This window comes from Periplaneta americana, chromosome 1 (assembly GCF_040183065.1).
Source record: "Periplaneta americana isolate PAMFEO1 chromosome 1, P.americana_PAMFEO1_priV1, whole genome shotgun sequence".
Taxonomy (NCBI): Eukaryota; Metazoa; Arthropoda; class Insecta; order Blattodea; family Blattidae; genus Periplaneta; species Periplaneta americana.
This window is the reverse complement of record NC_091117.1, coordinates 46,995,780-47,007,858: the sequence shown is the minus strand read 5'-3', so window position 1 is coordinate 47,007,858 and position 12,079 is coordinate 46,995,780. Positions and strand designations below refer to the sequence as shown.

At 35.3% G+C, this 12,079-nt stretch overlaps 1 protein-coding gene across 2 annotated transcripts in view; it reads right to left on the bottom strand.

Moving 5' to 3' along the window:
• Positions 1-10,745, bottom strand: part of LOC138695100 (replication factor C subunit 2-like) — a 34,633-nt gene extending 23,888 nt beyond the window's left edge. Inside the window, exons 1-3 of one of the 2 annotated variants that reach the window (XM_069819503.1) lie at positions 10,446-10,745; positions 7,076-7,187; positions 3,477-3,685 (exon numbers count right to left, since the gene is read on the bottom strand). In XM_069819503.1, coding sequence (XP_069675604.1) covers positions 3,477-3,685; positions 7,076-7,187; positions 10,446-10,576 — 452 coding nt within the window. In that variant the 5' untranslated portion in view covers positions 10,577-10,745. The remainder of the gene's footprint in view (positions 1-3,476; positions 3,686-7,075; positions 7,188-10,445) is intronic. The other variant, XM_069819494.1, reaches the window with a different exon arrangement.
• Between the last annotated feature and the right edge of the window lie 1,334 nt (positions 10,746-12,079).

Below are 12,079 nucleotides of genomic sequence, written 5' to 3'. Positions count from 1 at the left end.
ATTAAATACAAACTGCTGAGCCATTTATACCCGAACCCACGCTTTCACAAGTCGAAATTGCGATAGAAAATCTGAAAAAGTACAAGTCTCCAGGTATCGATCAAATTCCAGCAGAATTAATACAAGAGGGTGGAAGTGCATTATATAGCGAAATTTATAAACTTATACTTGCTATTTGGGAAAAGGAAATTGTACCAGAACAATGCAAGGAGTCTATAATTGTACCTATTTTTAAAAAGGGGGACAAAACCAACTGTGGTAACTTTCGAGGAATATCACTTTTGTTGATGTCGTACAAAATTTTGTCCAATATCCTTTTGAGAAGATTAACTCTGTACGTAGATGAAATTATTGGGGATCATCAGTGCGGTTTTCGGCGTAATAGATCGACTATTGATAAGATTTTTTTGTATTCGACAGATAATGGAGAAAAATGGGAGTATAAGGGTACAGTACATCAGTTATTCATAGACTTCAAAAAGGCATATGACTCGGTTAAGAGGGAAGTATTATATGATATTCTTATTGAATTTGGTATTCCCAAGAAACTAGTTCGATTAATTAAAATGTGTCTCAGTGAAACATACAGCAGAGTCCGTATAGGTCAGTTTCTATCTGATGCTTTTCCAATTCACTGCGGGCTAAAGCAGGGAGATGCACTATCACCTTTACTTTTTAACTTCGCTTTAGAATATGCCATTAGGAAAGTTCAGGATAACAGGCAGGGTTTGGAATTGAACGGGTTACATCAGCTTCTTGTCTATGCAGATGACGTGAATATGTTAGGAGAAAATACACAAACGATTAGGGAAAACACGGAAATTTTACTTGAAGCAAGTAAAGCGATCGGTTTGGAAGTAAATCCCGAAAAGACAAAGTATATGATTATGTCTCGTGACCAGAATATTGTACGAAATGGAAATATAAAAATTGGAGATTTATCCTTCGAAGAGGTGGAAAAATTCAAATATCTTGGAGCAACAGTAACAAATATAAATGACACTCGGGAGGAAATTAAACGCAGAATAAATATGGGAAATGCGTGTTATTATTCGGTTGAGAAGCTCTTATCATCCAGTCTGCTGTCCAAAAATCTGAAATTTAGAATTTATAAAACAGTTATATTACCGGTTCTTCTGTATGGTTGTGAAACTTGGACTCTCACTCTGAGAGAGGAACATAGGTTAAGGGTGTTTGAGAATAAGGTGCTTAGGAAAATATTTGGGGCTAAGCGGGATGAAGTTACAAGAGAATGGAGAAAGTTACACAAAGCAGAACTGCACGCATTGTATTCTTCACCTAACATAATTAGGAACATTAAATCCAGATGTTTAAGATGGGCAGGGCATGTAGCACATATGGGCGAATCCAGAAATGCATATAGAGTGTTAGTAGGGAGACCGGAGGGAAAAAGACCTTTAGGGAGGCCGAGACGTAGATGGGAGGATATTAAAATAGATTTGAGGGAGGTGGGATATGATGATAGAGACTGGATTAATCTTGCACAGGATAGGGATCGATGGCGGGCTTATGTGAGGGCGGCAATGAACCTTCGGGTTCCTTAAAAGCCATTTGTAAGTAAGTAAGTAATTATATTCTCTTTTGTCTTTTTGGTTTTCAGCAACAAATATGTTTCTTATTGCTTTTGGTATAATCAAATGTTCCGGTGGTATATTAGAGACATTAAACCACTTCAGGGTAGTAATGTCAATGTCTTCTGCTGCCACAGTTTTTCAACACTTATGTTCAGGATTAATTTTACCACTTACCACACTGCCCTCTATTTCGTTGTGTTTCTTTACCAATGTTGAATGTGCAAACCCATACCTCTTAGTCACTTCAATCTGCTTCAATATCTTATCTAAATCACTAAATGCAGCTAATTTAGTCTCCAAACAGATTTGTTTTTATGTTACCCATGGATTCATAACAACTAACAGCTGAATCTGAAAGTTGCGAGTGGCAGAAACCATAAAGGCAAATCCTGTTAACAGTCACGTGTCCTTGAAGCAGGTAGAGTTCTATTGTAACACGCTACTTGCACAAAATATCAGGATAGGTCAACAGAAGTATGAAAGAGAGTAAACAAAATAACAGGAGAACATTTTTAAAAGGGCATTACCAAGTCAAAAGCAGAATATTGAACATGAAAACCAAGTATATAAAAAAATTATTATAATGTTTTCATCATTCAATAGGAGTTTCTAAAAAATTTCACCATCATTGTAATGATGGATAAAATGTATTTAAAACATCGGAAATATTCTAGGACCGATAAAATTTATCATTGCAACAGGGTTTATTGTTATATCAGTTTTCAACTATACTACATTTGAAGATGAAACTAGAAAAAAACATTTTATAACAAACAACTCAACCAACAGGTTAACCAGCAAAATCACTTTTTAGAGATACTGAGATTTTCAATTGAATTTAATTATAGATTCATAATAAACAATCAAATTATACTTGGTTTGCATATTAATAATATATTAAACTGGAAAAAAAGTATTAAAGAAATAATCTCCAAAATTAGTACAGCATGCTTTGCAATTAGGTCGTTACAACAATTTCTAAACAGCAGTATCTTAAAGATATCATATTTTGCCTATTTTCATTCCATTATGTCCTACAGAATAATATTTTGGGGAAATTCTGCAAATAGTAAAAATATATTCTTATTACAAAAAAGAGCAATTAGAATAATAGTTGGAGCAAAGGCTAGAGGATCATATAGACCTTTTTTTTTAATCACAGATTCTCACCTTAACAAATCGGTACATATACTCAGCACACATACAACACAAACAAACAAATACAACCACACAGGCGTGTACAAACTCAAATGTAACACCTGCAACAACTTCTACATAGGACAGACAGGCAGATCATTTCAAATACGTTACAAAGAACACATCACAGCCATAACAAAATTACAAAACACTTCCACATATGCAGAACACATCACAAATGCTAACCACACATACAGAGACATCAACACAGACATGGAAATTCTACACATCCAACCAAAAAGCCAGAAACTAAACACACTAGAACAATACGAAATATACAAACACACAAAAACACATCCAAATGAAATTCTCAACACACAATTCAATTTCAGAACACTCACACTCCTTGACTCCATATTACACTACACAAACACACCCCTACAGGAAACAAAACAAAAGGTGCCAAAACCAGCAACGATGATGGCTGATAGCAGTCCAAAACATGTTAACAAGGTAACATAAAATTTAACATGTGAAAGATATATAGTATGTTTTCCAAAATTTTATAAATGTCAAGAATCCTACATGACACCCAACTTCATTTCTCAATATAAGAAACCTGTACTTTGGATTTTTTCATCTGAAAGAAAAAATCTAACACTTTCATCTAGGTTAAACCCACACTATTTATGCTCAGTCACAAACAAACTGAAGACTATTAAATATTGATTACAAGAATCATACCTGTCTGCCTCATCCAGGATGATAATTTTGTGTTTCCCTGGTGGCAGAGTGACCTTCTGCTGGGCAAACATTTTGATTTTGTTTCGCACGACATCAATGCCTCTGTCATTCGAAGCGTTTAATTCCAGAACTGCAGAGCTGAATGCTGGTCCCAAGAGGATACGAGCAAGGCACAGGATTGTAGTTGTCTTTCCTACGCCAGGTGGACCCTGAAACAAACATAAGATTGTGGTGGAAAAACAACAACGAAAATTATTCATTTAACACAGGCAATTGACGGGTCAATATTAACACAACTGTCCACAGTAGAAAAAAGTGACAGAGAATTCACAGGATCCCTATAACTGCGTGAAATGTTTATGTTTTCTGTTGGGTGTTACTATGTTATTTAAATTTTTAATGAATTGGTTCTTAATCGTAGGGATTGTGAAATATGATTGAGAGTGAAATAAATTTAATGTAATTTGTGTGTTGTATTATTATTTATTAAATTATTTTCCCTTATTTCTTTAGTGAATATATACCAATATCGATGGCTAAGAAGTGATACCTAGTATCTACAAAAATGGTCTTTTAGATTAACTACATTATTAGTACAGTATATTCATAAAATTAGACAGTTAACTAACATTTTGCCTTCGAGTAGAAGATGTTGCAAAGCAGAAAAATATCAATGGTGTTTAATAGCAATCTCGTTTACGTAAAAAATATTCAATTTTATAGGAGAACGAAAACATATTTTAATATCTCGATAACAAAACAAATATTTACATTTATGAGGTATTTAAGTATCTTCTTGTAAAGTTTTTATCCATGTTTGGACATAAGTTGTGTTTACAGAAAATTTGGGAAAACTTTCTTTATATGGATAAAGTGGAATCTAATTTTTTTTTTTTCACATACCAGTTGCTGTGCAACAAGTTCGTCTATTTTGAGAGAAATTAAATTTTAGAACATTTTTTTCGATTCACCTGCAAATTTACAGATACGAGGTATCACTTTTAACCATCAATATAGCTGTACAAGTATTTACACTGGAATTACTGTGTTTCAACTGAATGATCTGTTGCTAAGCAAGTCAGAATCGAGGCTAACGAGAAAGACAGGCTTCGGCACGAATTGGAGCCACATGATTATCATGGTCTAGTCATGGCCATCTTGACAATCACCTAATATAAATACATGTTCAAAGTTCTAAAAAACAAAGGAATTGCTACATTAAACTCATGTTAAACGTGCATTTATGTATAAACTTGTTCAATGTTGGTCATATTATGACTAAGAATGTGACGTCGCGCTGTAGCACGTCTTTCTCGTTAGCCACGGTCAGAACAGCGTGATGTAACTCATTGCTATTGTTAAGAAACTGACACCAGAATAATGTGGTGTAACTCGTTGCCAGTGTTCGAATTGATAAAATGTAGAAGTAGAAGGAGAAGGAATTTCTTGTTGACTTTCTTTTAGTATTCCTATCAATAATTGCAACATATTCCCTTTCAAAGTGCACTGATACCATAGCATTACAGTCTAGTATATATAGTCACGAAGCTTGAGTTGTTGAGGGTACTAGGAACAATAGACTGTGCCCGTACTATTTCGTATTGCCTGTGATGAGGTGATAGTAGCGATCGTAGTGGTCAGCAACTATCTATGGATGCATATTTACTACGTTTAGAGCTTCGTGACTGTATATACTAGGCTGTGATAGCATATTATGTATTCTTCCCCTTCTTCTCGTTTTTATTGTTGTTCTTGTTTTTGTTCTTCTTCTTTTTCTTTTTGTTCTTATTCTGGTTCTTATTGTTCTTGTTACTATTATTATTATTATTGGTAGCAGAGCAGTAGTAGTGCTAACATTCATTTTAATTACCAGTAGGCCTACTGTGGCACAAGCATTATACGAGTATTTTCAACTTCTGGTACCATAATAAGTCTTTCCAGTCTACTTTATAAATTAATAGGTAGGCCTACTAGATAATTCACAAATCAATTACAAAATCGTATTATGAAAATAACAAACGTAGCATAGTATTTTTGGCATAAGTTTAAAATTATATCGAAGAATAACTTTGATTTAATCCATGTTGAATCTTTCGTACACTACCTTTAACACTTGAATATAAATAATTGATTAAATGGCGATCTTACTCGTGTTAATTGTGTAAGCATGTGCGGCTTACAGCTGTTTCGGTGCTTCACACCATCCTCAGAGCCTACTAGATCTTGGCGTCATCTCGAACTTCGCTGCCTGTTGTGTCCGAAACAGCTGTAAGCCACACATGCTTACACAATTAACATAAGTAAGATCGCCATTTAATCAATTATTTTGATTTAATGTTGAAATTCAAGTAATATTTACAAACGACATTCAGAATATGCTCACTACAGCAAATTCACGCTAGAGGAGAAAACGTTTTGACCGTTGTACTGAAAAAAAAGTAACTTTTCGAAAATGCAATTTCAGGAAAAATATCTAGTGTCTGAGTGAAATGAAGGTGATAATGTCAGTGAAATGAGTCCAGGGTCTAAGTGCCGAAAGTTACCTAGCATTTGTTTTAAAGGGTTGAGGAGAAACCTTAAAAAAATTCCAACCAGGTAACTTGTCCCAACCAGGATTTGAACCCAGGCCTGCTCATTTCACAGTCAGATATGCTGTTACTCCACATCAGGGGACTACTAATAATATTAAAACACATGAATGCAGAAATTGTGGAAAAAAATCCAGAAGGGGAAAAATTCCCCAGCTTACCTTCGCTTCAAATTGATTACTAGTCGTTGGCAAGCAACTGATGTCATACGTTGAAATTTTCGTGAGAGTTTATTCATTTGACACTTAAGCATTAACATTTCACATTAAAATTAAAGATTGAAAAAATTAACAATTTATACAGATCAACTATTAGCGTCCACACCTGTGGAGTAACGGTCAGCGCGTCTGGCCGCGAAACCAGGTCGCCCGGGTTCGAATCCCGGTCGGGGCAAGTTATCTGGTTGAGGTTTTTTTCCGGGGTTTTCCCTCAGCCCAATACGAGCAAATGCTGGGTAACTTTCGGTGTTGGACCCCGGATTCATTTCACCGGCATTATCACCTTCATATCATTCAGACGCTAAATAACCTAGATGTTGATACAGTGTCGTAAAATAACCCAATAAAATAAAATAAAATCAACTATTAGCGACAAAAAATAAGAAAATGCATTATGGTATGCAATGACCTCTTTACCAGTACTTTATCGAAAAATACTCATATCCAAATTATTGCTCAATGATAAAGAAAAGCATACTAAATGCTCGAAACATAACAGTGATTACAAAAATAACCTACAAGAATGCATAATAGGCCTACAGTAACAGAAAAAAAAAATGGGCCGAGTCTTGGTTGCAGTTCTTCTGAATGTAGGCAACAAGCTTTGCAAGACTGTCCACAAATAGCATACATACGAGTACAGGTGCACAACGAGTTGTATCTGGAACTTAGTAAAATTAGGCGGCCCATTTATTTGTTGTGGAACTGTAGGCCTACAATAAACGAGTACAATAATACAATGCTGGTGACTGTAGCACTATTAATAACGATTCTCAGACCTTCCAATACTTACAGCAATAATAATATTTGGAACATTTCCAGTATTGGCAAACACTTCGAGTCTTGCAACAGTATCTTCATTTCCCACAATATCTTTGAAGGTCTGAGGCCTAAATTTTTCAATCCTGAAAATATAAATACAATAAAGTATAAATAAACATAAGCCAAGAAACAGAGTAAGACAGAGCAGCATCTTATCACCTAGGCTATCATCTGCAAAACTGTAAATAATTAATGATATAGGAATAGGGTTGCTAACTTTATTCTAAGGAATCGAGAAACTAAGGAATCGACAAAATTTCACATAGAAAATAGATCAATTATTCGGTTCACTTCGGAATATATATCATATGTCTTTCTCGTGTTAAATTCTATCGTACCTGGTTTACATGTTTCGGTCTGTTATCGACCTTCTTCAGAACTGGTCATTGCTGGTCTTGGCACCTTTTGTTTTGTTTCCTGTGGGGGTGTGTTTGTGTAGTGTAATGTGGAGTCAAAGAGTGTGTTTGTTCTGAAACTGAGTTGTGTCTTCATAATTTCATTTGGATGTGTTTTTGTGTGTCTGTATATTTCGTATTGTTCTAGTGTGTTTAGTTTCTGGCTTTTTGGTTGGATGTGTAGAATTTCCATGTCTGTGTTGATGTCTCTGTTGGTGTGGTCAGCATTTGTGATGTGTTCTGCATATGTGGAGATGTTTTGTAATTTTGTTATGGCTGTGATGTGTTCTTTGTAACGTGTTTGAAATGATCTGCCTGTCTGTCCTATGTAGAAGTTGTTGCAGGTGTTACATTTGAGTTTGTATACACCTGTGTGGTTGTATTTGTTTGTTTGTGTGTTGAGATGTTTTTGTAGAGTATTATTTGTTCTGTATGCGATGTTGTAATTTAATTTCTTGAATGATGTTGCAATCTTGTGTGTGTTTTTGTTTTCGTATGTTAGTGTGATGTATTTTCTATGTTCTTGTGTTTGTGTTGTATTCCTATGTTTTTTGTGGTTATGTTTTGTCTTTCGTATTATGTTGGGGTTGTATCCGTTTTCTTGTGCTATGTATTTGATTGTGTTTAGCTCTTCTTTGTAATCATGTTGCTTCATTGGTATGATAAAATTTAACACGAGAAAGACATATAATACATATCCCGAAGTGATATAGTGTTAAAAGTTGTGTAATCAAGATGTATATTCGGTTCAGTTACTAAAAAACAACTTTATTCTACTAGCTAGGCTTAAATTTGTATTTTGAGACAGATTTTTGTCTCGTGTAATAGTTGAAGTCAACTGTAGTTTGCAGCTCTGATTTGATGAGATGTGTCATGCTCCTGTTTCAAACATCTGTCCAATTGTTCATGAGATAAAACACCCTCTTTGTATGAGCATTACTACTTGGTATGCATACAACAAACTAGTCAGTTTTTCCAAATTTATAAAATTAACATTGTTTGATTGTAAACGGGTGAGCACTAAAACCCATTTCTAGCAAGCATTACCTTCTAAAAAGCCTGCAAATTTTAATGAATCTCTTGAACAACAAAACTCATCATACATTCTATCATCATTCACGGCAAAATCAAATGCTTAGAATAATAATTTTTACATTAAGCAAAAATAAGGAGAAAAATGCTCAAAGAGAAGAAAAATTCAGGAGTCGGGAGACTGTTCAAAATTAAGAGGCAAGTATGGGAGATCCCGGGAAATACGGGAGGGTTGGCAATCCTACATATGAAATAAGATTTTAAGAGAAAATTATACAGCAGATACAAAAGAATTTAAGTATGCAGATGACATAATGATTTTGAGAGGTGATAGAAGAGATAGAATGAAGATTAGAAATGGAATAAAGTAATGATTGAGTATAGATTAAATATGTCCACCGCTGTGGAGAACGGTTAGCACATCTGACTGTGAAACAAGCAGGCCCAGGTTCAAATCCTGGTAGGAGTTTTTTCCAGGGTTTCCCCTCAACCAATTTGAGCAGAATTGCTGGGTAACTTTCGGCGCTGGGCCCAGACTCATTTCACCATCCTTTATTCACATATCATCATCATTCATACCATAGCCCAGGTTATGTTCATGGTACAACATGCTGTGCTTGTACTAGAGCGCAGCAGTTTGGCTATAGTCTACAGTAAATATAATTCACAGGACAGAAGTGTTAAGTGCAATAAGCGTCAAGCTGCAGTGCAAGTCTTTGGGGCCCCTGTTCCGTGAAAGGGGGTGCTATACAAGACCCTTGCTTCTCTCCTTACAGTGGTGTGAGGGGAAGCGAACTGTGTACCTATGAGCAAGGATTGCTAGAGGCGAGCACGTGTCTTCCTTTCTTACGTAAACTACAAGAAAATAATGTAAGCCTATAACTCACATTTAAACCAGTTTTTACACATGATTCAGAAACATGGACAATGACAAAAAAAAGATCGAAGCAGAATTCAGGCAACAGAGGTGAGATACTTTCTCAGATAGAACAGAAAACAAGAAGAAATAGAATAAAGAATAACGAAATATGTAAATCTTAACGTATTGGTAACCAAAAAATTGAAAGATAAACTGGAAGATAACAAAAGTAGATGGTTTGGGCACATCATGAGAATGAGTGATGAAAAATTACCAAAGAAGACACTGACATTAAAAGTTAATGGACAAATATTTCTCAGAAGACCTAGTATAAGATGAAAAGATGAGATGAAACAGGATGTGGAATGAAGAAGGAAATCATGATTGGAAGTAATGAACCCAGAATATGTGGAATGAACGAGAAAACTGGAGGCTAATATCTCACACTCCACCCCCATAGACCTAATCAGAGACACGAGAACGGATGATTATATTTATGACAAATAAACGTACATTTTTAACTGTAATAACGAAATATACATTACCTGTAACAGAACTTGGCAACATTTCAGTATACGGATTTCTCACTGACAATCATATCTTAAAATACTAAAAAGAGCAGATTTGTCTGCATTTGTCGAATGTGCAACATCATGCTTACGAAAAGACACTTTTCAGTGCCAATAATTTATTTTATGTGCACAAAGTTGGAATTTTGAAGTAAGAGGGAAAGGAAGGAATCGTGTTCTGAAATTTATCCACGGATTTACTCTAAACATATTTACAGTCATGAACACTGGTGTTACTTTGAAGACAGAAAGCAAATCTTCCTAATTATGTAACTGACAATGCCTAGGCCTAGTTACTTACGCACTAGCATAATATAGGTTAGGTTAACAAGCGTACATGCAACTACACAATACTTACCATAGGGCGTTACTTTGACTTCTCTTCTGGTCTGTTTGCTGCGTAGAAGACTTTGATGCCTAGTTACTTACTCACTAGCATAATATAGGCTAGGTTAACAAGCGCATATGAAACTACACAATACTTACCATGGGGCGTTACTCTGACTTTTCTTTTGGTCTGTTTGCTGCGTAGAAGACTTCGATGTAGAAGCTTGATTACTTTCATTGGAATTATCTACCTCCATAATCTCGATACTTTCGTCTTTTTTACTCGACATTTTTCTTCCCTTTCTTGTTTTGTGTTTTACACCCGTTCTATAATTTGGCGGGTAAAACAATTGCACACCAAATTGCCACCGTCAGGCATACCAACTACTTAACACTTAAACAGAGATTATAATATATAGGTGAGTGATTTTGATAAATAAGGATGGAAAACAAATTTAAGGGATGATATACTAAATATTTTGTACCAAATGTCTCTAAAAAGATATAACTGCCGTTCATCGATAGCCGTTTTTTCATGACAAATAGAACGATCAGGTTCACCAACTTATAAATAGACGAAGAAAATATATTTTTAGTATACGATCACTGGCATCATTTCGGGGTTTGGGGGGGAAGTGTTTAAGATTTAAAAATTAAATATAGATTAGTACTAATAAAAATGTGAGAACTGTACTTGTAATACAAAAATGTTCCACTTGTATAAACGCTTAATAAATAAAAGACGATTTGCTCTAATCCTTCTCCAATGGCAGCCCCAGGATTTCATAGTTGGGGCACAGTATAGAGAACATACTCTATACTGTGGTTGGGGGTGCAGATGGGGGTGCTAAAGCTGCATTTACACAGTTAAATTTTTCATCGTGTAAGCAACCAATCTGGGAAGAACATTGAAAGAATCGTTTAAAACGCGCGTTCAATTAAGATGCATGAAGATTTTGTGTCTACATGATTCGCTGTTTTTGAACGTCATCTTCACTAAGTAAATATATTAATTTATATTAAATTTAAATCCTGTATTCATTGCTTGAATGCTTAAAGTTGAAAGAAAAGTTGATCCATGTATACTGTTTTTTTTTAAGATGGGACATGACAGTTAAGCGGCCAGAGCTTGGAACTACAGTCACAGTCTAATACATACAGTCACGAAACTTCAACACTTTTTCTGCCAACATTCGCGACACTAGCGCCCAAGCGGCAGGCAAGGCACTGGTCATAGTCTCGTTCAGCCAGCACGTGCTTTAAACATAGACTTACTAAATAACCGCTAGACCGCTCACTGGCGCTAGTGTTATGTTCCCAAATTGAACAGTCTACGAGCGGCCATTTGCTTGGAAGAGCTGAATAAGTATGGTTCTTTCGTGTGCTGCTTTTAATTGCAGTAATGCGCACGGATGTAACGATAAAGAAGGAAGGAATGTTATATTACACTGGTTAGATAATCCTTAATTTCTACGACGATTTTTCTCCATATTATGTTACAGAAGACAAACTATTGTACTTGCCATGTGACTCTTTATACTTCAAGTTCCCTCTGAGTAAAGATTCCCTTAACCGAAAGTGGATAGGTGCAATCCGCAGAGAGAATTTCTACCCTACATTGAATCATTCAGTGTGTTCAACTCATTTTGAAGATAGTGATTACCTTTCAAACTACGTTATTATACACTGTTATTGTCCTTCACTCACTCTATATCATTCATTTTCTTCAGACAGCTGTTTCAGTGCATACATGAATAATAAAATTATTTACCGAACTCAAACATACAGAAACT